The sequence below is a fragment of the Callospermophilus lateralis genome, chromosome 7 (genome assembly GCF_048772815.1).
Source record: "Callospermophilus lateralis isolate mCalLat2 chromosome 7, mCalLat2.hap1, whole genome shotgun sequence".
NCBI classification, from domain to species: Eukaryota; Metazoa; Chordata; class Mammalia; order Rodentia; family Sciuridae; genus Callospermophilus; species Callospermophilus lateralis.
Window position 1 is genome coordinate 21,723,180 of NC_135311.1, and position 23,726 is coordinate 21,746,905.

Consider the following 23,726-nt stretch of genomic DNA (forward strand, 5'->3'; position numbering starts at 1 on the left):
AGCGGGCGGGGCCGGAAGTGCCGCTCCCTGGTGGGGGCTGTTCATGGCGGTTCCGGGGTCTCTAGCATTTTTCCCGGTGGACGTCCTAAATCCGTGTGAAGCGGGGGCAGCGGAGCTTGAGGTAGGCCTCTGACGTTCAGGGCGTTGGGCTTTGGAGCATTCAGGCTTCCCGTTCATGCCCGGTATGGAACGGAATCAAGGAACCGAAGACAAAGGCCTTGGGCGGGTGCCTCCTTTGGGGCCTTACGTGGGGCGTTCTGTGGAAACGATGGGAAGGGGTCGCGGCCGGAGACCGCCCCAGGGCTGAGAAGTACACAAGCAGTAGAAAGCGGGGGTTTCCTTTACCTTAAGCTAAGGGCGGAACCCAAGCACAGTGGAAAACTAGACTCGGGTGGGAGTAGCAAGAAGCCAGAAATCCGAAGCCCACACTAATCTGCAAGTATTTTTGTGTCCCTGAATCACTTTGTGAAGTTAAGTGGAAGGGAACATGTATGGAACTAATACACTTCAAAGTCTTGTTTTAGTTACTGTTGATTTTACAAGCTTTGAAGTACTGCAGAATTGGCTTGCCACTTAATCTCAGTTGCCGGTTTCCTACAGGTTCTTGCTGGTGTGAAATGACCGAGTACAAACTGGTGGTGGTTGGAGCAGGTGGTGTTGGGAAAAGCGCACTGACAATTCAGCTAATCCAGAACCATTTTGTGGATGAATATGATCCCACCATAGAGGTGAGGCCCAATGGTAGTCTACCAAGTGACTCTAGCTCTCATAATCAGTTTCCCCCTTACCCATTTCCTTTATCCTTTGTAAGTAAATCAGAACAAAAAGTAATTTTAGATACTGCATTCAGTGATGCAATAAAGTAAAACTTTATTGAGTTTATTAGCTGCTGAAGGTTTTCTTTAAAAATTTAGTTTACATCAGTTCTCAGTGTTGAATTTATTAAGTTTCTTTGTATATGGCAGCTCTGTTAAATAGAAAGGCATTATAGCCCACCCCAGCCACTTGGGAGGCTGAGACAGGAGTATCACAGGCTCTCAGCCAGTGCGGGCTACATAGCAAGACCTGTCTCACAGTGTGTGTGATAGGGGTGAGGGGGTCCCGGGGATTAAATAGAAAAGCTTACCACAGGTAAATAGATTGATTTTGTAGAAGAAAGAGGATGGGGATAAAGAATTCACAGATCTGGATATTTTTCAATTCTCATTTCTTTGCTAGGAGAGGCTACTGAAAGTCAGATTTGAATTGGAGTAGAAACAACTTGAGATTTTGAGTCACTGTGCCTAGGATTGCAGTCCCCGTTTAAAGGTTATTTAGTTTTGTGATATTAAGGACATCTCTTAACCTAATTTTCTGCATGTATTAAAGTGCCATGAACTTTGTCCTGCCTACCACACAGGAATATTGTGAAAAATCAGATAAATGTTTAAATTATTTGTGAATGGTAAAGCATCGCTTATTAGTATGTACTTCAGGATTCTTTTGTTATCTTGGGAGTTCATGTTACAGATTGGGTTCAATAAGTGACATTTAAGACTCTTTAAATGAAAGATTTTGTAGTTGTGCAACTTAAAAATGTCTAAATGATCCTGCCGTGGCCCCATCTGCCAGCTGGCTACTGAATGTTTAATGCAAACTAATTCTGATATATTCACTATTAAAAATTGGCTGAAATATTTTCCAGAGTTTTATTTATTGAGGGGTAATTTACTTACATACATAAATCTCATGTGTGTGCAGCTCAGGTTATATTTGTATACACCCATGTAACCACCACTCAAATAACAATATAGAATGTTCCCAGTACCATAGAATAGTTCTTCCAAGTGTGACATTATTGAATCACAAAATATTGCCATAAAGCCAAATTGGAAGTTTTTCACATTTTGCTTTTTTCAGTAATGGGGACTGAACCCAGAGCCTGGTGCATGCTAGGCAAGTGCTCTACCACTGAGCTATACTCCAGCCCTTCATTTTGAGACAGGGTCTCACTAAGTTGCTGAGGCTGACCTTAAATTTGCAGTCCTCCTGTCTCAACCTCCCTAGTAGCTGGGATCACAGGTGTGCACTACCACACCCCCCCTAGAAGTATTTTTTTATATGATTATATATATATATATATATATATATATATATATGTCTTTCTTCCTGAGAAATTAATTGTACCTTGTTTGGAAACTAGGAATTTGATTCAGGAATATTTCCCAAAGGTACAGTCTGTTATGATGAGAAAAACATTTGTGGTATTGTAATCTCCCTGCAACAAAAGGTATTTGTATATTTAGTCATAACACAAATGATTCATTATCCAGGGTTAGGTTAGTTATGTTTAGAATCTTAAAAGCAAAATAAACAGCTCAAGTAAAACCATCTAGTTCATAGTTTAGTAAAATACAGTATGAATGAACTTAATCTCTGTAGTTTTCCTAACTGCAATACAGCTGTCATTTGAACTTCTTTATATATTATATCTATGTACATATACTTGTATATTACATCTGTGTACATATATAGATGTATTATATATTTCATCATACATATATAGATATAAGTAAATATATGTAATAAATTATAAATATAAACTATATATGTATATAGACACACACACAGATATATATATATATATATATATATATATATATATATATAGACACACACACACACACAGAGACACACTTTTTTCTCTATCTTTTCTAGAAACAGACTGGCCTCGTTTTCTGTTTAAGATTTGGAGCTTTTTCCTAAGGTGATATTAATACATTTGTGATTATATATTAACAGTTTGAGGGACAATTCAGATAAACAGAAATGGTTTTGAATAGTTGGCTTATTTATCCTTGACAGTAACATTGCATGCCCTGTGGTTTTTAATAAAAATTGAATTTACCTCTCTCCCTGCATCCCAACCCTCCATACTCCCAGGATTCTTACCGAAAACAGGTGGTAATAGATGGTGAAACCTGTCTATTGGACATACTGGATACAGCTGGACAAGAGGAGTACAGTGCCATGAGAGACCAATACATGAGGACAGGCGAAGGCTTCCTCTGTGTATTTGCCATCAATAATAGCAAATCATTTGCAGATATTAACCTCTACAGGTACTAGGAACATTATTTTTTCTGAAAGTATGTTCTTCTGAAGTTTTGTGGGAGAATGAGGATACTTTACTTAGGGAAGATACAGCTTTTTAATTATGGGAAGAGTTGGTTTTAGGTCGTTTGACATTAAGATTCTGGGGTTTTTACTGAAATACTGGAATTCTGTATAGTATACTGTTACTATAGTGTTTGGTAATACATAAATGAGACTTGCTACTGTTTCACAATACATAAATGAGACCATTCAACTAGAGATCATAAAGGAATTTCAGAGAAGTGTCTTTTTGGAAGAAATAGACAAAATGATAGGAAGAAACAAATAGGGTATAGATCAAAAATGGAAGAAAGGCAAAGGAGCATAAAGATGGACTTTCTCTCTAGAACCATAAAATTTCAAAGCTAAATTGGATTATAAAAATTTCTAGTGCAACGTTCTTATTTTACAAAATTAAAGAATTCAGGAAGTGGTTTATTGGGTTTTTGGAGTTGCACTGTTAGTAGACCCAGGCCCAAAAATCCAGGGCTCCTTTTTCTTAGCTCAATATTTAGGCAGAAAATATAGTGGTTAAGAATATGGACTCTGAATAGGTTGAAATCGAGCTTCATCAATTATTAAGTATGTGACTTTGGGGCCCACTACTGAATCTGTGTGTCCTGTTTTCTTATCTATAATGAGATAATTGTATCTACCTGTTAAAGTTGTGAAGATTAAACAAATTAAAAAGTATGTAAATCACTGGGCACTGTGGCAAATGCCTGTAATCCAAGCGGCTTGGGAGGCTGAGGCAGGGGATCGCAAGTTCAAAGCCAGTCTCAGCAAAAGCAAGGTGCTAAGTGACTCAGTGAGACCCTGTCTCTAAATAAAATACAAAATAGGGCCGGGGATGTGGCTCAGTGGTAAAGTGCTCCTGAGTTCAATCCCCAGTACCCACCACCCCCGACAAAAAAAGTATGTAAATCACTCAGAAGAGTACTTGGCCCATAGTAAATACCTTGTAAGTGGTCTGCCTTGAGTCCTGGCTTTTTTCCCCCAATTTGTGAAGATATTTGCTCTCAGAAGCAAACTGATCCACAACTGAATTCAGTGTTTTGTTTTGTTTTTTCCTAGACCTTCTTTACTTCCCATTTTCCTTTTCTCTGGAAGTACTCTTAGTATCCTCAGCTCTCTGTATCTGAATGTTCCACATCCTCAGATTCAACCAACCTTGGAAAAAATAGCTTCTGTACAGAACATCTATAGACTTGTTTTCATATTGTCATTCCTAAACAATATAAACAAATATTTTAAATAGCATTTATATTGTATTTTTATCAGTAGTTTAGAGATGACTTAAGTATAGATGAAAGATGTACATAGATTATATGCAAATACTATACCATTTTATATAAGAGATGAGCATCATGAGATTTTGGTATAAATTGTGGTTGTATCCTGGAACTAGTTTCCCATGAATATCAAGGGATGACTGCACTTAAAAAGTGCCCAACTTTTGGCAAGCATCTAATAAATATTCATTGAATTTCTAGAAGTCATTTTCTTTTTCCTTAGAATTTTCTTCTACCTTACATTTTTCTATCTGTGCCCTGCCCTAGTATTTAAAGAGTATTTAAAGCATCTTGTAAAAATGCCTGTATAGGAAGATAAACTAATGAAACGGGCTTAAGTGAGGCAAAGAGAAAATAAAGAGGAGTTAGGGATGAGCTTATTTTGTAACTGTATTTGAAGCCCAGTGATCTTGAAGAGTTAGACTACAAATTTGACAGCTGTTGTGAAAAGAGAAGCTAAAAGATGCAGGATCTGCTGAAAACAAATCAGTTGCTCAGAAGAAGCAAAATTATACTGACACCAGAAAAAGAAATTGCTCTGATCTTCAAAGAGTGTGGTTTAATGTAAAGAAGAGTAGTAACCTGACACAGTGACATGTTCCAGGTACTTTAGGTTGTCCTGTAATATCTCTTAACATAAGCTACTACCATCACACCTATAAATAGTTCTCCAGACAGCCAGTGGAATGCAGTTTAGGTACAAGATTTTGTAATCCAAGCTAGAGTTTAGAGCAGTGGTGCAGTATGGTAGCCACAGCAAAATGTGGCAGTTTATATTCAAATTAAAATGAAGTAAAATTTGAAAATTAGCTTCTTGGTTGCATTAGAAAATGAGATAAAGTGCTCAATAGCTACATATGACTGGTGACTACCATGTTTAACAGTATAAATAGACCATTTCCAACAGCACAAAAAAGTTTTATTGGGCAGTGTTGGTGGAGAGAATCTGGAGCAATAACTTCCAAACTGCTATGTGGTAGGTCTTAGCATTGTCACTGAAGAGAGTGCTTGCTATCTTTGGGAGTTCCAGATTTCTTCAGTCCCCCAACCCCTTTATTAGGATCAGTCTGGTGTTTTCTCATTCATATCTTAGATTTGAAACTATAAATTTGTTTGAGAAAACGATTTGGGTGCCTCCTGTCTTGAAAGTGGATTATCTATTCGTTAAATCTTGTCATTCCCCAGGGAATGTCAAAAAATTTAGTGGCTTTATTTTTTTATACTTCAAACCTTAATCTAAAGTATGATTTCTAGTGACAATCCAGAGTCAGTGTCTTTGGAGAATCCATGAGCCAAACTAGGATGTACATCAGGATACACATAGAATAGCCATCCATTTCTATTAGAATATGAACTAGATTTACAACTTCCCTATGGCTGCTGCACCAAGTCTAAACCAATCTCCTTGATATACAAGGTCTTGTATAAGTGATCAAAAAAATGTGAAATTCAATACTAGAAGCTAATAGGGCCATATAGAACTTGCCAATTTCTCTTTTGCCTTACCATTCTATTCCTTCTTGAAAGTTTGTTTTTCTTACGTTGTTATGACATATTCCCTGTTTTAGGGAGCAGATTAAGCGCGTAAAAGACTCAGACGATGTACCTATGGTGCTGGTAGGAAACAAGTGTGATTTGCCAACAAGAACAGTTGACACAAAACAAGCCCATGAATTGGCCAAGAGTTATGGAATTCCGTTCATTGAAACCTCAGCCAAGACCAGACAGGTATGGTAGGGCTTTGAGCATCTTTGCAAGAATTTGTTAAGATGTGATTCACATTCCTTGTTTTAGATTTCTAATTATATCCTTTTGTGTTGTTAATTTTCAGTTTAAACCCAAAATGAATTTACCTAATGTTCTAGTATGGCATTTTTATTCCTGCATTAACAGGCACACATATTTCTAGTGAAGACCCTTGATTTAAAATATTTATGAACATTAGCCCTTTTCCCATCAGCACCAATCACTGTTAGGGCTTAAGCCCTCCTGAATGGAATCATTAGATCTGGTAGTTTTCTCTGTGTCTCAATGTTACCCTTTTTCCTTTGCTGGAATCTGTTTTTACAAAATATGCTATTTGTATATCAGCCTGTGAATGTACTAAACTTGGTGTCCTGTAACTCACCCTATTTTATCACCTGTGAATTGGTAATTGGAATTTTTTTTTAATGTTTTTTTAGTTGTAGTTGGACACAATATCTTTTTATTTATCTATTTTTATGTGGTGCTGAGGATCAAACCCAGCATCTCGCATGTGCTAGGCGAGTGCTATACTGCTGAGTCACAACCTCAGCCCAGTAATTGGAATTTACATCCCTCTTAAAGAAGTATAAATGAGAAAACTTATAACCTGCATTGTGTTAGTTGAGCTGTCCTTAGATTTTCTTTCTTCTTTCTTTCCATAGGGTGTTGAAGATGCTTTTTACACACTGGTAAGAGAAATACGCCAGTACCGAATGAAAAAACTCAACAGCAGTGATGATGGAACTCAAGGTTGTATGGGGTTGCCATGTGTGGTGATGTAACAAGGTGAGTGTGTGATCTGATCTGACATATAACTTTGACATAATTATAAATGTTATTTTTTAGCATTAGGCAGTTTGGAGGAGTGTTAGTGTTACTGATTCTATTGTTTGGTATTCTTTTGTTTTTGTTACTAAGAATTTAACCCAATGGTGCTGCTTTTACCACTGAGCTACATCCCCAGCCCTTTATTTTATTTTATTTTTTTATCTTCTGAAAGCATCTCACTAAGTTGTTTAGGGCCTCACTCACTAAGTTGCTGAGGCTGGCTTTGAACTTACAATCCACCTGCCTCAGCCTCCCAAGTCACTGGATTTACAGGCATGCGCCACAGTGCCTGGCTGACTCTGTTGTTATTTAACTGAGAATTTCTGTGTAATTATAACTATCAAATATTTTCCTGATGGTACCCTTCTGAGAGGACTGAAGTTTAACCTGTTTTTAAAACATGTAATTATTATACAGATAGCTTTCTATTTTTGATAATATTAGAAATTAGAAGAAACATATACCATGTTCTTAAGCCAGGAGTTTGAAGAATCACTGTATAGAAACTCAGTGATAATGACATGGTGTGTGTTCTTTTTTTTAATAGTTATTTACAAAGTTCTGTCATCAAAAAAAGAGCCACTTTCAAGGTAGGACAAGTTTGGAAATGTATTTTCATTCACATTGAGTTCCTAAACTTGTTTTTCTCGTACTGTGTGTGCCACTTACCCACATTCCATTTTTATTTCAGCTGCACTGATACCCTGGTCCTGACTTCCCTGGAGGAGAAGTATCCCTGTTGCTCTCTTCATCTCAGAGAAGCTCCTGCTACTTCCCCAACTCTCAGTAGATGAACACAGCAGTCTCTGCTTGAGAATTTCTCAGAATAACTACCTCCTCACTTGGTTGTCTGACCAGAGAAATGCATCTCTTTTTATTCCCTAATAGTTTTCCACCCTGGGTTCTCCCATGTAGAAACAAACACACCTCCACCACCCATGTTTTTCATCGAAAGCCAATTCATGCTCTGAAACAGAGAACCAAACTAGACATGAAATTCTGTTGAAAACAGTTCCTTGAGCGCTAAAGTAGCAACTGCTGGTGATTTTTTTTTTTTTTCTTATTTCTTTTTACTGTTGAACTTGGACCTATTTTAGCTTTTGGAGAAATGTCATGAATTAATGTTTTGCCAAGAATATAATTAATGTTGCAGATTGGTTTATTTGTAACGTTATCAATTGTAGTCTATAAACTGGCATCTGCACTGTATTCATAAATACTAAAGCGAATGCTAACTTTTGAGTCGATCCTAGTCTTCTCAACTTTCATGAAATTAAATCCACCTTTCACAACAAAGTGCCTTTTTCCTAGAAGTGATTTGTAGACTTTCTTTATAATACTTCACTGGAATAGATGTGTCAAAAACCATTATACCTGAAAATGAATATATATGATCCATCTACCTTTAAGGAAAAGATATACAATAGCAGATGCCATTGTTTATGTATGTGAAGATGGTTTTCCAGAAGCCTATTTTGGAGCTTTCCCTGGGGAAAAATGAAACTGGAAGCAATTATGGATAATTTCACTTAATTTTTATCTTGTCTCCACTTTTTTGGTAGGTTACTACCTATAAATGTATGTAATTTGTTTCTTTTAGCTTATTGATAATATCATGTTCAATGAACTTCCATTCATATTCATATTTGGGTCATACCAGAAAGCTCTACATTTGCAGTTATTCAAATATTATAACAATTTGGTGTGATGTTATTTTATAGCTATAATCAGTGATTTTCAAACCTCAAATATAGTATGTTAACAGATTACATTTTCACTGCATATCATAGTCTCTTAGTGATGTATGTAACTGCCCTCAATCCCCTTCTCACTCTACTCTCTGCCCCTCACCCCACAGCAATAGGGGCTTGATTAATTATTTCAGTTGAGTAAAGCATGGTGCTAATGGACCGGGGTCACAGTTTCAAAACTTGAACAAGCCAGGTAGCATCACGCAGAGAAAAATTCCACATTTGCTCCCTGCACCAGTAACTCTAGCCAGTAGTTCTGTTAGATGCCTGCTGTTAACCCTGCAAGGAAAGAAGAGGTTAATAAGCATGAATCCTCTACCATGACTAGAAAAGTTTGGTATTCTAAGGAGATTCAGCTTAGAAGTTTTTATCTTTCAACCTCCCCCCTCTTCAACTTGGAAACTAAGCCAATATTTTTTTCTCATTTTTTGAGAATGAGGGTGCCTCAAAAAATTGTTTTTAATTTATAATATTCTCTGAGGGGTTTTAAATAGATGGTGATAAATTAGTCTGCATAGTAGACAAAAAAAAAAAAGCTGATGAATTTGTTCAAAACATAAAATAGCCTTTGGGTTGAGATTGCTGAGGAAAGAATAGAAATATAATTAGGAGTATGCGGAGGAATGATATTTCCATTTATAGGTAATGCCTTGGGTAATTTTCCTTTCTTTTTTGGTGGCATGGGGATCAAACCCAGGGCCTTACATGTGCTAACCATGAGCTACATAGCCAGCCCCAGGAATTCTAATGAAAAGTAGATTTGGATAACTTTTGATAAAGGCCTAATTCCAGAATGAACACTTAATGTTCTAATGTCTGAACATTTACTGAGGTTTTTGTTTTCTAATATGAATTTTCATTTATTAAGCAAACTCCACATTATCCGGAAATGAGTTCAAGAACAGTAGAAGAAACATATACTATGCCCAGATTATAATAAATTCAAGAGTTGTGCTCCTTAGTGCTATTGCTGGGAGCATTCACAGTAGGGTTGTCACCTACAAATGAAACTCTGTGCTGCTTTGTGTCTGCCCCTTTTGCTCTGTCATTTTCCTGAGGCTAGATTGAGACTTACCACCTCACTTGAACTCTTATGTGTGTGTGTGTATGTGATAGCAATGTGAACCTAAAGAGTTTTTTAAATTTAATGTCAAATTAGGGAGAAAAATAGTTACTCCTTTTGGGCTGTAGTGGCCTTAGCCCTTGTATGTATGTATCTATAGTTTTCTTAGATATGTTGTAAGCACAGAAGTACAGAAATGGGGCCAAAATTCAGACTTGAAAATGTTCTTTAATAGCTTCTTAAGAAGTTGCACTTCGGTGTGAATTTTGGCGTGACAGAATGACATGCTTAAGAGTTAAAAGCTGAAAAGTTCAGTTAGTGTAGTATAAAACAGTTTTTAGAATATGTAATTGCTGAAAATAATTGTTTTACCTCAAATTCTCAAGGTCACTTTCCCCAATTTAAGTGCCTGGCCAGCTGTCATAAATTACATATTCCATTATGGTTTTGTTTTGTTTTTAAAGATTGCACATTGGAGAGTGTGAAAATAAGATGTTCTGCCTAAAGCTACCATACCTAATCTGTAAATGAATCTGTTAAATGCTGTATCTGCTCCAGGAGCTTACTATAGAATGTTAACTTGGTAATACAGTACACTTAGTTATTCTTTAGGAATGTAATAGGTAAAATTAATCTCTCTCTCGCTCTCTCTCTTTTTTTTTTTTTTTTTTTTTGGTGGGCCCCCTGTTTAGTCTTTCATCATCCTTTAAACTGCTGTGAATTTTTTCATGACTTGAAAGCAAGGATAAAGGAAAACTTTAAGAAGATTTTGAGTTTTTCCCAATCTAGAATTCGTGATCATAATCATATTTTGCTTTATATTCGCAGTCATGCACTCTTAAGCTGGCAGCTACAACCAAGAACCCCAAACTGGTGCATTCTACTTCTTATAATTCATCTCTGCTAATAAATTATAAGAAGCAAGGGTAACTAATTAGGGAAAATATTTTTATTTGGGTAGTTTCTGTAAAGAAGGGACTAAAATATCTTGTATTTTTTTTTCATCTTTGCTGTTTCTTTAAGCAGTCTAATGTGCCATGAAATTATTTTAAGGTTCTTTTTTCTATAAGAATTATTTTTAAAGTGTTCTCATCAGATTAGTTGTAGATATATGTCAAAATATTACTGATTTTTAAGTCTGAGTATTGACCTGACAAGCAAGTATTTGAACTCCACTCTGGAGTGTAGGGTGGGTACCAATGAAATTTGTGTGACTTTTTATTTCTGTGCCATCAAATATAGGTTACAATATCAGTTGTGCAATTCTGCTGTTTAAATGGAAACTATTGGCCTCTTTGGCCCTAAATAAAAGGGCTATTTTAAGTTGATTATTTTATTGTAAATTAATCCATCCTAATTTTTTAAAATTTGGTTGAATATTTTTCTTGTTAAATAATGTTTAAAAAAATAAAAACTGGAAGTTCTTTGCTTTGTCATTATTTCTTTTTTCCTACTGAAGTGTCTTTATAGAAAGCTAATATTAATTTTAGACTTTTGGATGTGGCATTTGGACAATATTAGAAGAGTTGAATTCCTCATTTTATTTCACTTTCTGTGGTTTTAGTTACTCCAGAGTCCTAAAATATCAAATGGAAAATTCCAGAAACAATTCCTAAGTTTTAAATGACACCCTCTTCTGAGTATACAGTGAAATCTCACACTACCCAATCCATCCCAACCAGGATGTGAATCATTCCTTTGTCCAGTGTTTCCACACTCTATATACTACCTGCTCTATAGTCAATTATTATCTGTCTCTGTTATCAGATCATCTATAAAGATATCACAGTAGTTAATTCCAGTAACCCTTTATCTGCTATTGGTCCCAAAGTATAAGAGTAGTGATGCTTATGTATTGTTAGTGATTATTCATTTAAATCTCTTACTGTGCCTAATTAATAAATTACCACAGATGTGTATGTATAGGAAAATATACATAAGGTAGAAATATAATGCTTGTATAGTACTATCTGCAGTTTTTAGGCATCCACTGGGGACCTGAGAATGTATCCCACAAGGAAACATATAAAATATGTCAAGGCTTGTTTTAAACTATTACCTTGGGGATGATTCATAGCTGTTTGTCAGATTCTCAGAGAAATATAAAGCACTTTAAAACTATCATTGAAATATTTAATGTATCTTTGTATTACTGCTTCATCTAGCAGTCTTGGCATAGTTGGAAAAGCTTTGGTCTAGGAACTACAGAACCTGGGTTCCAACTATAATTTTACTACTACAACTCATACTTTCTTCATTTACAAAATTGGGAGGGGTCAGTTAGGATATCTCAGATTTTCCAGTCCTAAGAAGATAGAATGATTTCAAATCTAATCTTCCATTAGCATAAATTCTGGAATATGGTGATTATGGAAATTTGGTTTCTTCTACCAAGTACATAATGCTCTTTCTTTAAAGTAGATATGGAGAGGGGTTATTAAATATTTGAATTCAGCTTGAGAAAAGTAAATTTAAGTGGCAAAATATTGTTTTCTAGATAGTAGAAAACACTGAAAAAAACCCAAAGAAGCTTATTTGGACCCTGAGGGGACCTCCTATGCATCATTGCTATTTAGCTTTCATTTCTCCTAACAAGCAATATTCAAGGTCATTAAAAGGCCAACATAGTTGCATGAGTTATTTGATATCCATAAATACATGAAAAGGGGGCCAAGAGGCTTTGCTAGTGATCATTTTGCAAACTGCCTGAGAATATTTTGCAATGCTTTAAAATAACTGGGCGATGAAATGTGGTAGTTTGTTTTTTGTTTGTTATTGTTTTGTTTTGGTTTTGGTGGTGAGGTTTCGTTTGTTTGTTTGTAGTACTATTGAACTTGCTCATTGCTAGGCGGGTGCTCCACCACTGAGCTACATCTCCAGCACTTTTTAAATTTTTTGTTTTGAGATAGGGTCTAAGTTGTCCAGGCTGGCCTTTAACTTGTCATCTTCCTGCCTCTGCTTCACAAGTCACAGATTATAGTTATGCCTTACCATATCCCCCTGAATGTGAGTTTTTTTCCTTAATAAAATAAAACTGGAATTATAGGGACACACAAAATAGAAATAACAAATGCTCTTTCTAGTGCTGATAGGAGCTTAAAATGGTTCAGATTCAGAAACTAGTGAACTGATCATTCTTCTTTGGAGACTATATCCTACACATGATTTACTTCACATTTGCACCAAAATCGTTTATTAACTACTGGTGTGTGGTAAGGGAGAAGGGGTTATTTTCCAGCCTAAGAGAATAAACTCAGTCTCTTAATTAGCATGAATTCTGATTGTCATCAATTTATAGGAATCATATAAAGTAAAAATGGGTAGCACCTGCAATGTTGGAAGTTAAAGTGCTATTAAATGTTTCTAAAGATAGAGGCTGCCACATGTCTGATGGGGGAGGACAAGGTTGGAAACTTGCAGTTGCCTACCAGACCTTTTAAATGCAGGAGCCTGAAATATTATCCAAGTTAGGAAAAGCAATCTTCTAGAATGGCTACTGTGGAAGTGATAAAATTGGTTCTATTGATGCATGAATTATGTATACTATTTAAGTCTGAAAGAAACCTTGCACATAATTTTAAATATCTTTGTATAAATCAGTTCTCCACGTTTACATCTGTGGCCAAACATGCCTGATAGGAATGTTTCATTAAACCACTAATATGTAGTTTAAGAAAGACATTTTGAAAATTAAATCAAGAGATCTTATACATTGATGCTTGTTTTGCCTGTAAAATTTGAGGTGTTTGACATTTAATATTAAAGCCCCAAATGCAATTCTAGCATGTTTGATATCCCCTGGTTGTAGCCATAAGCCCTATCAAAATGTTTTTGTTGCATTGGGGTTTTTTCTTTTTACTTATTTATTCTAATTTGTTATACATGACAGCAGAATGCATTTCAATTCATAGTACACATATAGAGCACAACATTTCACGTATCTGGTATACGCAAAGTAGAGCACACCATTCGTGTCTTCATACATGTATTTGGGGTAATGAAGTCCATCTCCTTCCACCATCTGTTCCCTCCCTCTCCTTTCCCCTATCTAAAGTTCCTCCATTCCTCCCATCCCCACCTCCACCCCCCAGCAGCATATTATGAATCAGCATCCTTAAACCAGAGAACTCATTTAGCATTTGGTTTTGGGGGACTGGCTAATTTCACTTAGCATTATTATTCTCCAGCTCCACCCATTTACCTGCACATGCCATGATTTTTATTCTCTTTTAATGCTGAATAATATTGTTTATTATTATTAATATTCCATTGTGTATAAATATCACATTTTCTTTGTCCGTTCATCTACTGAAGGGCATCTAGGTTGGTTCCATAGTTTAGCTATTGTGAATTGTGCTGCTATAAACATTGATGTGGCTGTGTCCCTGTATGTTCTGTTTTTAAGTCCTTTGGGGATAGACTGAGGAGTAGGATAGCTGGGGCAAATGGTGATTCCATTCCAAGTTTTCCAAAGAATCTCCAGACTTCTTTCCATATTGGTTGCACCAATTTGCAGTCCCACCAGCAACGTATGAATGTGTCTTTCTAATAGCTGCCATTCTGACTGGAGTGAGATGAAGTCTTAGAATAGTTTTGATTTGCATTTCTCTAATTGCAAGAGAAGTTGAACATTTTTTCATATATTTGATCAAATGTATATCTTCTGAGAAGAGTCTATTCAGCTTCTTAGACCATTTATTGATTGGGTTGTTTGTTTTTTGGTATTAAGTTTTTTTTAGTTCTTTATATATCCTAGAGTTTAGTGCTGTACCTGATGTGCATGTGGTAAAAACTTGCTCCCATTCTGTAGGCTCTCTATTCACCTCACTGATTGTTTCTTTTGCTGAGAAGAAGCTTTTTAGTTTGAATCTATCCCATTATTGATTCTTGATTTTATTTCTTGAGCTATAGGAGTCTTATTAAGGAAGTCAGGGCCTAACCTGGCATGATCATTTTCTTTTCTTTTCCTTTTCCTTTCTTTTTTCCTCCCTTTATTTATTTATTTAGGTTCTGGGAAGTGAACCAAGAGTTTTACTACTGAGCTACATTCCCACACAGCCCTTCTAATTTTTTTTTTTTTTTAACTTTGAGACAGGGTCTCACTAAGTTGCTGAGGATAGTCCTGAATTTCTTTCTTTTTTTTTGGTATTGGGGATTGAACTCTCAGGAGCACTCTACCACTGAGCCACATTCTCAGCCCTATTTTGTATTTTATTTAGAGACAGGGCCTCAATGAGTTTCTTAGAGCCTTGCTTTTGCTGAGGCTGGCTTTGAACTCACAATCCTCCTGCCTCAGTCTCCCAAACTGCTGGGATTACAGGTGTGCACCTACCATGCCTGGCTGTACATTTTCTTTACAACTTTCATTTAGTAGGTTTTTATTGATCACCTATTATATGCCTAGGCCTATGCTGCTCTGGGTATATATTGGCTCCTTGTTAATACTTTACTGGGAATAAATCTATAAAGCAAAATTTCTTGATTGCAAGTTGGTTATTGTTTCAAAGGCAAAGGACACAAATTACCTAGCCACCATGCTTTGGATACTGCCTCCCCTCACAGCCCTCCCCTCCCTTCCCTGATTTTCCTGAGAACATTTAAGACTATCCAAGATGCACCAAATATTGACTCATAACTCATTACCACTTTTCAAATCCAGGCTCTATAGGAAGAGAGACTTCTGTTTATCTATGGCTTTAAAATCTCAAGTGCTCTTGCATCCCTCATCTCCTCTGATCATCCACAACCATGTAAAACAGGAATGATCTCCATTTTACTGATAAGGAATCCCGAAACCCTAAAAATGGTTGTATTTTTTTCCTAAAAGTTAACCTAGGTATCGCTCCTCATTCTAGAATCTGCTTCATTTGTTTGTTTATTTGTTTACTAGTCATTTTCAAACCATGCTGTTCAGCCGGGCACAGTGGCACATACCTGTAATGCCAGTGACTGAGGAGGCTGAGGCAGGAGGACCACAACTCAGAGGCCAGCCTCAGCGACTTAGCAAAACTCAGTTTCAAAGTAAAAAACGGGACAGGGGTAAGGGGGAGACTGGGGACATGGTTTTGTGGTAAAGCATCCCAGAACCAAAAAACAAAAACAAAAACAAAACAGCACACCTGTAATCCCAGCAGCTCAGGAGGCTGAGGCAGGAGGATGGCGAGTTCAAAGCCAGCCTCAGCAGCAGCAAGGTGCTGGGCAACTCAGGGAGACCCTGTTCATAAGTAAAATATTAAAAAGGGCTGGGGTTGTTGCTCAGTGATCGAGTGCCCCTGAATTCAACCCCTGGTGCCCTCCCCCCCCAAAACAAATATGCTGCTCAAAGCTCTTGGACCATCATGAGGGAGACTTCAGAGAGACTGGCTGGGTGAGGCCTTGTTCTTCCCTTATCACCTCACCTCAAAAGGAGCAGTTCTACTTTCATCTATCTTTTGTTTTAGGCTTCCATTCAAGATTTAATTTGAAGATTTCACAAGTAATATTATAAAGCCATTTGATTTCCCAAATCAACTCCTACCAACGTTTATCTGGGAATATAGTAGGTCACATCCTTATGTCCAGCCCAGGACCTAGTATTCTCTAGATCTGTCATGCTTATTGCACAACCAAGCAATAGTGAGACCAAATACAACATGATTTTGAAGAATATCCACTTGAGACAGAATAATGGCTTAAATCCCAACGTCACCACCTATGAGCTGTGTGACCTTGGGCAAGTCAACCTCTCTGTACCTGAATTTCAACTGAAAATGAAGGTAAAGTAATTCCTCGAAAGATTATTTTGAAAATTAAATGAGTTATTATGTATAAAACAAAACAATTCTAACAGGGCCTCCCATTGGTACTATCACATGGACCCCCTAGCCTGCCTCCTTGGTCCTTTATGTTGAAGTTCAGATTATTTTGTTAAAAGCAAGTCGTTGAATTTCAGTTCCATTCAAGAGGCAGGAAATAAAGTCAGTTTGTTTCTGGAAAAAAGATGAGTCTTATAATTTGATTTCTTTATTTTTAGACATGTATGGGAATTATTACTGACAGGAAAATGAGACTAAATGTAGTAAAATACCATAAAATTCCTCACTGTCACACAGGTTTGATTGGGTTGTTTGGTTTTTGATGTTAAGTTTTTTTAGTTCTTTATATATCCTAGAGATTAGTGCTGTACCCGATGTGCATGTGGTAGAAATTTGCTCCCATTCTGCAGGCTCTCTATTCACCTCACTGATTGTTTCTTTTGCTGAGAAGAAGCTCTGTAGTAGAATGCTTACCTAGGTTGGTTTGTTGTGCTCCAAACCAACACACATTCCTTAGGAATAATGTCATTGTCTTTACCTCTAACAGAGTGACAAAGAAAGTTCATAGTTTCTGATGGCAGAAGGGGTAAAGAACTCAGAACTGTTCCCGCTAAAGCAATGTAATGAAGGGTTAAACTGGTCTGAAAACTTAACTGAAGGTAACTGCCTTAGTCTGTTTTCTGTTGCTGCAACAAAATATCTCTTACTGGGTAATTTATAAAGAAGTTTCTTTCGACTCATAGTTTTGGAGTCTGAAAACTCCAAAATCAGGCATTTTGGTGAGGGCCTTATGTATCTAAACATGGAGGTTGGCATCACATGGCAGAAGAGGCCAAAGATGTGGGGTGAACTCTCATTATAACAACCCACTCTTTAAAAAAAAAAACCTTTATTTTATTTATTTTTATGTGGTGCTGAGTATGGAACCCATTGTCTCACATGTGCTAGGCGAGCACTTTAATACTGAGCCCCAACCCCAGCCCCAACAACCCACTCAATTATTATTATTATTATTATTATTATTATTATTATTATTATTATTATTTTGTAGTTGTAGATGGGCAGGATGCCTTTATTTTTTGTTTGTTTGTTTTTATGTGGTGCTAAGGATCCAACCCAGTGCCTCACACATGCAAGGCAAGTGCTCTGTCACTGAGCCATAGCCCCAGACCCAAACAACCCACTCCTGAAGTAACTAATCCAGTCCCTTGAGAACTAACCAACTCACTCAAGATGGGCATTAAGCCCTACGGGATGGTATCCCCATGACCTACATGTCTCCCATTAGGCCTTACCTCTCAAGGGTTCCACTATCTCTCAATATCACTATATTGGGGGCCAAGCTTGCAGCACATAAACTTTTGGGGTATAAATCATATAAGTAAGACTGAGCCCCAAAGTGCCCTTTGGTGTGTTACTGTCTGAACCATGAGTCACTGTGGGAATCAAGGCAGGTAGGAAAGATGAAGGAACCCCACTAACTTCCACAGCGGGAGGAAGACCTACTACAGCAGACTAGACAGAAGGACTTTCTGAACAGAAAAGAGGTAGTAGTAATCTGTGCATAGTCTGTACAGGTAAAGTGTCATCTACTTCACCTGGAGCCTCAGGTTACATACAGTTATCTCTAACTTAATGAACACACAAGGAATCTATTTAGAAAAGATGTTCATGAATTTATTATTTGGATCTCAGAATCTGTTTTCCACTGGAATAATGTTGTAAATGATGGTTAGGTTCCCAAATTAGCTCAGCCAATGTAGTTAGTCCATAATGTAGCTGAAATATTTCACACCAGCAAGTTTTTAAAGTCATAGAAAATAATACTTTGGCCAAAAGCTAAAGCAGTGCTCTATAGTAGAACACTTACCTGGTTATGCAGGGCCCTGGCCTTCATTCCCAGCACCACAAAAACAAATAAGCAAAGAAGAACAACAAAGTTAAAGCAAAAATAAAATTAAAGAAGATGAGTTTATCTTATATACTGGTGCTTGAAGAAAAGCAGGTTTAATGAAAGAAAATGGATAATTAGATATAGACCTGTCCCATTGAAGGGAATTTCTGGGTATTTTCTCTTAAAGACTACAGATGATGGTAGGACTGGGATCTGTCCTGTTTGCTTTAAATACAGTGTGATTGTTTTTTTGGTTCCCCCGACCCCATAAAAGAAAGCACACTCAAAAATGCTAATAAGCTAAAATTAAAAAAAAAAAAAAAAGAATAGCAGATATCATGGTTCAGGCCTATATTACCAGCAACTCTGGAGTCTGAGGCAAGTTTGAGGCCAGACTCAGCAACATAGCAAGATCCAAAAGCAATTTAGTGAAAACCTGTCTCAAATTAAATAAATACATAAATAAATAAAGCTCTGGGGATAGAGCTCAGTGTTAGAGTGCCCCAGTACAAATAAAATAAAATAAAATAAAGGTAATACAATGAAATTATTAGATCAATGAATATGCACATTCTTTAAGGTTTGTGATAAATACATTGCCAAATTTCCTTCCAGAAAAGCTAAAATCTTACACCAACCACATATAAAAGTGACTCTCTATATGCTAAACACTAAGAAATTTTTCTTAATAATCAAGTTCGCTTCTAATTATATGGGAAAATAAAAGTAGATAAACTGAATCATTTAAAAACACTAAGAGAGCAGAGCATGGTGTCACATGCCTATAATCTCAGTGACCAGGGAGGCTGAGACAGGAGGATCATAATAAGTTTAAGACCAGCCTCAGCAAATTTGCAAGACTCTCAACAACTTAGCAGGATCCTGTCTTTTTTTTTAAATTTAATTATTTTAGTTGTAGATGGACATAATTTTTTTTACTTTATCTATTTATCTTTACATGGTTCTGAGGATCAAATCCATGCTAAGCAAGTGCTCTACCACGGAGCCACAACCCCAGCCCAAGATCCTGTCTTGAAATAAAAAACAAAAAGGACCAAGGATAGAGAGCAATAGTAAAGCACCCCTGGATTCAATCCCCAGTACCCAAAACAAAAAGAAAAAAAAAATAGGTATTGGAATATATAAAGTTTTAGCAACTTTTTGTACTATGATCACTTTTTTTCAACCTGCCTCAGGTAGAATTCACAAAAAGAGACGGCCAGTCTCTTGAGATCTTCTCATTCTTAATTTGATAGTAAGGACTTAAACTTTGTTGTGTACTTTCCCTTGTTGTTTAAAACTATCAACTTTTTTTTTCTGGGTATCTCTGCATGCTAACAACTTTATATTCATTCATATATTTAATCAATGAATCCAAAATTTAAAAAATAATACAGGGCTTGAACACCTCCAATTTACTACCCCCACGTTCCCAGGTGCTTCTGCATCCTTCTCCCCTCCTCCACTCCAGACTCAGGGAGAAGAGGTCTCCCCTCTCTTCACCTGGGTCTTGCTCCTCCTCCTTCTCCTCCTGTATCCTCTAGGACCGAAAACGTGTTCTCTCCACTAGTTTCTACACTCTTTATGTGTCTATGTTCCCTATCTACTTTTCTCTGTCCCTCAAATCCTATAATTATGCTCCCTCAATCTTGCTTCTCTATCACTCTCTTTTTCTCCTTCCATTTTCTGACAACATCATTATCAAAGAAGAGTTTACACTTCCCCATTCTCTTTCCACTCTTTAGCTAACAACCATCAAACCTCCACTCACATAAGATCTCCAAAATTTCTTCAATGGTGGTAGCCGTAACGGTGGGAGAAGATGCCCTTAGATTGTTTTGAGGAGCGTAGCTGGCTGACAGCCTCCAGTTGCCTCACCTTCCTTTTGATCTGTGATTTTTTTTTTTTTTTTTTTTTTTTTTTTGGCGGGGGTCAGGTGGTGGTGGTATACTGGGGATTGAACTCAGGGGCACTCGACCACTGAGCCACATCCCCAGCCCTATTTTGTATTTTATTTAGAGACAGGGTCTCACTGAGTTGCTTAGCTCCTCCTGGTTGCTGAGGCTAGCTTTGAACTCATGATCCTCCTGCCTCATTCTACCCAGCCACTGGAATTACAGGCACGCACCACCACGCAAGTCTTCATCTGTGATCTTGAACCCATGCACAGTCCTGGCCCTCCCCACCCCACAACAAATGATGAACATGGAGAGACATTAGAGTTGGACCAAGTCTGCTCTATGCAGGACTCCTTTCATGGGCAATCTTTGCTCATTGGTCTCGCTGGGAACCTCCGACTACAGTCTGAGGCACTTTTTTTTTTTTTTTAATTGTGGATGGAGCTTTATTTTATTTCTATGTGGTGCTGAGAATTGAACCCAGTGCCTCACACAGGCAAGCACTCCACCACTGAGCTACAACCCCAGCCCCTGAGCTCTTTTTACTTAGTCTTCTTTCCTTCCTTCCTTCTCTCCTCTCACAAGTGTCAAACCTGAATTGCAGCCTATCTGAAGGTCCTCTCTGTCTACTCTTGCTCTCTTCGCCTTTATCCTTCACAAGCAATAAATCTCTTGCATGTCTTGTGTGGGCATCTTCTTCCTGGAGGATCTGAACTGAGCCAACAAGGATCACCAACCTTTCTATTGTCAAAGTTTAGACATTGTTTTCTGTCATCTCTTGAAGCTTTGTGACATTTAAACCATCTGTTTCAGACTTTTTCCCACAATAGTCTCCATGATCCAATATTTCCCAGTTCGTCTCCTTCCTCCCTCTTCATCTTATCTTTTTTTTTCCCTTTAAATGGGTTTTTCCTTCTATAATCAACACTTAGATATTGGTTATCCTTTAGAATTGACCTGTGGTCCTTTATTCTTTTCTCTCCATTCATTCTCTCAAAGGGATGTAACTGATGATCAATGTTTTAACCAGTATCATTGCTGATAACTCTCAAATCTGTCTCCAGTTCAGGATTCATCCTAGAGCTTCAGAGCAGTATATAGTTGCCTGCTGAAAATTTCCACTTTGATGAATTAGAGCCAAATGCATTGGTTTTTGCCTTAGTCTTATAAAGTTCCTCTGTCTTAAGTGACTGGCACCACTCTCCTATAGACCACCCACAAGGAGATTTGGGACTTCACCTCAAAACTCCTTTTCCATTACATGCCTTATCTCATTTTTCATTTGTGATCCTGTCTTCAAAATATATAGCTTCTGGGACTGGGGCCGTAGCTCAGAGGTAGAGCACTTGCCTCAGTACCCCATAAAAATAAATTAATAAACAAAGATATTTGAAAATATATGGAATCTATCACTTCAACTCCAAATCTATAAGCAATAGCCTCAGTTTAAGCCTTCATCATCTTTCATAAGGTCAAAATAAGTGGGTGTATTGGCACACACCTGTAATCCCAGTGATTTGGGAGTCTGAGGCAGGAGAATCCAAAGTTTATTTTATTTATATTTGGTGCTGAGAATTGAACCCAGTGCCTCAAACATGCTAGGCAAGCACTCCACCAGCAATTCGGTGAGCACTCAGCAATTTAGTGAGATGCTAAGCAAAAAATAAGATGTAGCTCAATGGTAAAGTGCCCCTGGGTTTAATTCCCCATTAAAAAAAAAAAAAAAAAAAAAAGCTTTTAAAAATAATCTCCTAAGTGGTCTGCCTTCCTCTAGCCTTCCTCCCTTCCTAACTTATTATGACCAAAGGGGTCTTCCTAAGATGCAAATGGAGCACGTTACAGGCAGTGTCATGCAGAAGTAAAGAACACAGGCTTTAGCTTAAAATGAATTTAGGTTCAAATCCTGACTGTTGCTAATTAATTGCATGAATGTGGCCAGTCAGTTAATATTTTTGAGCCTCAGATACCTCATTTGAGAAAATGAATATAAATAGGGGCTGGGATGTAGCTCAGTGGTAGAGACCATGCACTTAGTATGGTGTGAGGCCCTAGGTTCAATCCCCAGCCCTGCAAAAAATAAAAGAAAGATAGTATCTGCCAATATGGAATTGTTGTGAGACTAAGTAATAAATGAAGCTAGCGCACACCTGTAATCCCAGTAGCTTGGGAGGCTGAGACAGAAATATTTCAAGTTCAAAGCCAGCCTCAGCAAAAGTGAGGTGTTAAGCAACTCGGTGAGACCCTCTCTAAATAAAATACAAAATAGGGTCGGGAATATGGCTCAGTGGTCAAGTGCCCCCGAGTTCAATCCCCAATACCTAATAATGATAATAATAAATGAAAGGTGCTTGGTACAAATTGTATAGCTAAAATGTGGGGGTTTTTTTTCATTATTAATACAATTGTCCTTTGATATCTGCAGGGGGTTGGTTCCGGGTACCTTTGCAGATTCCAAAACAGAAGATGCACAAGTCTCTTATATAACCCTGGTATGTCTTCCTGTACTTGAATTTCTAGATTACTTATATGATGTAAATGCTATTCAGATAGTCATTATCCTATATTGTTTAGGAAATAATGGCAAGAAAGTCTGTACATGTTCAGTATGCACACATTTGTGGGGGGGTACTGGGGATTGAACCCAGGAATGCTTAACCACTGTGCTACATCCCAGCCTTTATTAATTTTTATTTTGAGACGGGGTCTTGCTAAGTGGCTGAGGGCCTCGCTAACTTATTGAGGTTGGCCCCAAATATGAGATCTTCCTATTTCAGCCTTCTAATCACTGGGATTACAGGGATGAGCATGATGCCTGGCCAGAGACAATTTTTAAAAAATATTTTCCATCATGGTTTGTTGAGCTGTGGGGGCAGAACTCATGGATATGGAGAGCCAACTGTATTATTATTGTTATTCCATTTTTTAAAAAAAAAAAACACATCAGTGGGGCAGCTAGGGATGCACTTGTCTAGTATGCATGAGGCCCTTGGTTTGATCCTCAGCACTGGGCAAAGAAAAACAAAGAAACAAAAAACTAAAGCACTTCAGTAGGTCCCTGATGATAATTATAATGCTATAATGATTAAATTCAAAAATCCTTTGCATGGTCTGATTTCTGCCTTTCTTCCCTGTGTCTTGGCATGCACCTTCTCAAACTCTGTCCTTCGGCACAACAACCTGAGCTAATCTCATTAAGAGGTAAGGTTTGAGAGGGTCTGGGAATATAGCTCAGTTGGTAGAGTCCTTGCCTACCCTCCACAGAGTCCTGGGTTCAATCCCTAGCACCACCAAAAAACAAAAGGTAAGGTTTAGAACCTGAAATGGA

The 23,726-nt window shown here is 37.4% G+C and overlaps 1 protein-coding gene across 2 annotated transcripts; it reads left to right on the forward strand.

Annotated features, from left to right (window-relative positions):
• The first annotated feature begins 6 nt into the window (after positions 1–6).
• Positions 7–11,229, forward strand: Nras (NRAS proto-oncogene, GTPase). Of its 2 annotated transcripts, XM_076862895.1 has the most exons (7): positions 7–121; positions 601–728; positions 2,923–3,101; positions 5,996–6,155; positions 6,836–6,959; positions 7,549–7,591; positions 7,693–11,229. In XM_076862895.1, the coding sequence occupies exons 2-5, from the start codon at positions 618–620 to the stop codon at positions 6,953–6,955; spliced, it is 570 nt and encodes a 189-aa protein (XP_076719010.1). In that variant the 5' UTR covers positions 7–121; positions 601–617; the 3' UTR covers positions 6,956–6,959; positions 7,549–7,591; positions 7,693–11,229. The 2 variants fall into 2 exon arrangements, with proteins under 2 accessions (XP_076719010.1, XP_076719011.1); XM_076862896.1 differs by lacking the exon at positions 7,549–7,591.
• Positions 11,230–23,726: the final 12,497 nt, after the last annotated feature.

Bases quoted from the DNA above. Each gene is read 5' to 3' on its own strand.
- Nras (XM_076862895.1), top strand. From the start codon at position 618: ATGACCGAGTACAAACTGGTGGTGGTTGGAGCAGGTGGTGTTGGGAAA. The intron at 3,102-5,995 runs GTACTAGGAACA...TCCCTGTTTTAG, and splicing joins GCAGATATTAACCTCTACAG to GGAGCAGATTAAGCGCGTAA. The intron at 6,156-6,835 runs GTATGGTAGGGC...TTCTTTCCATAG, and splicing joins CCTCAGCCAAGACCAGACAG to GGTGTTGAAGATGCTTTTTA.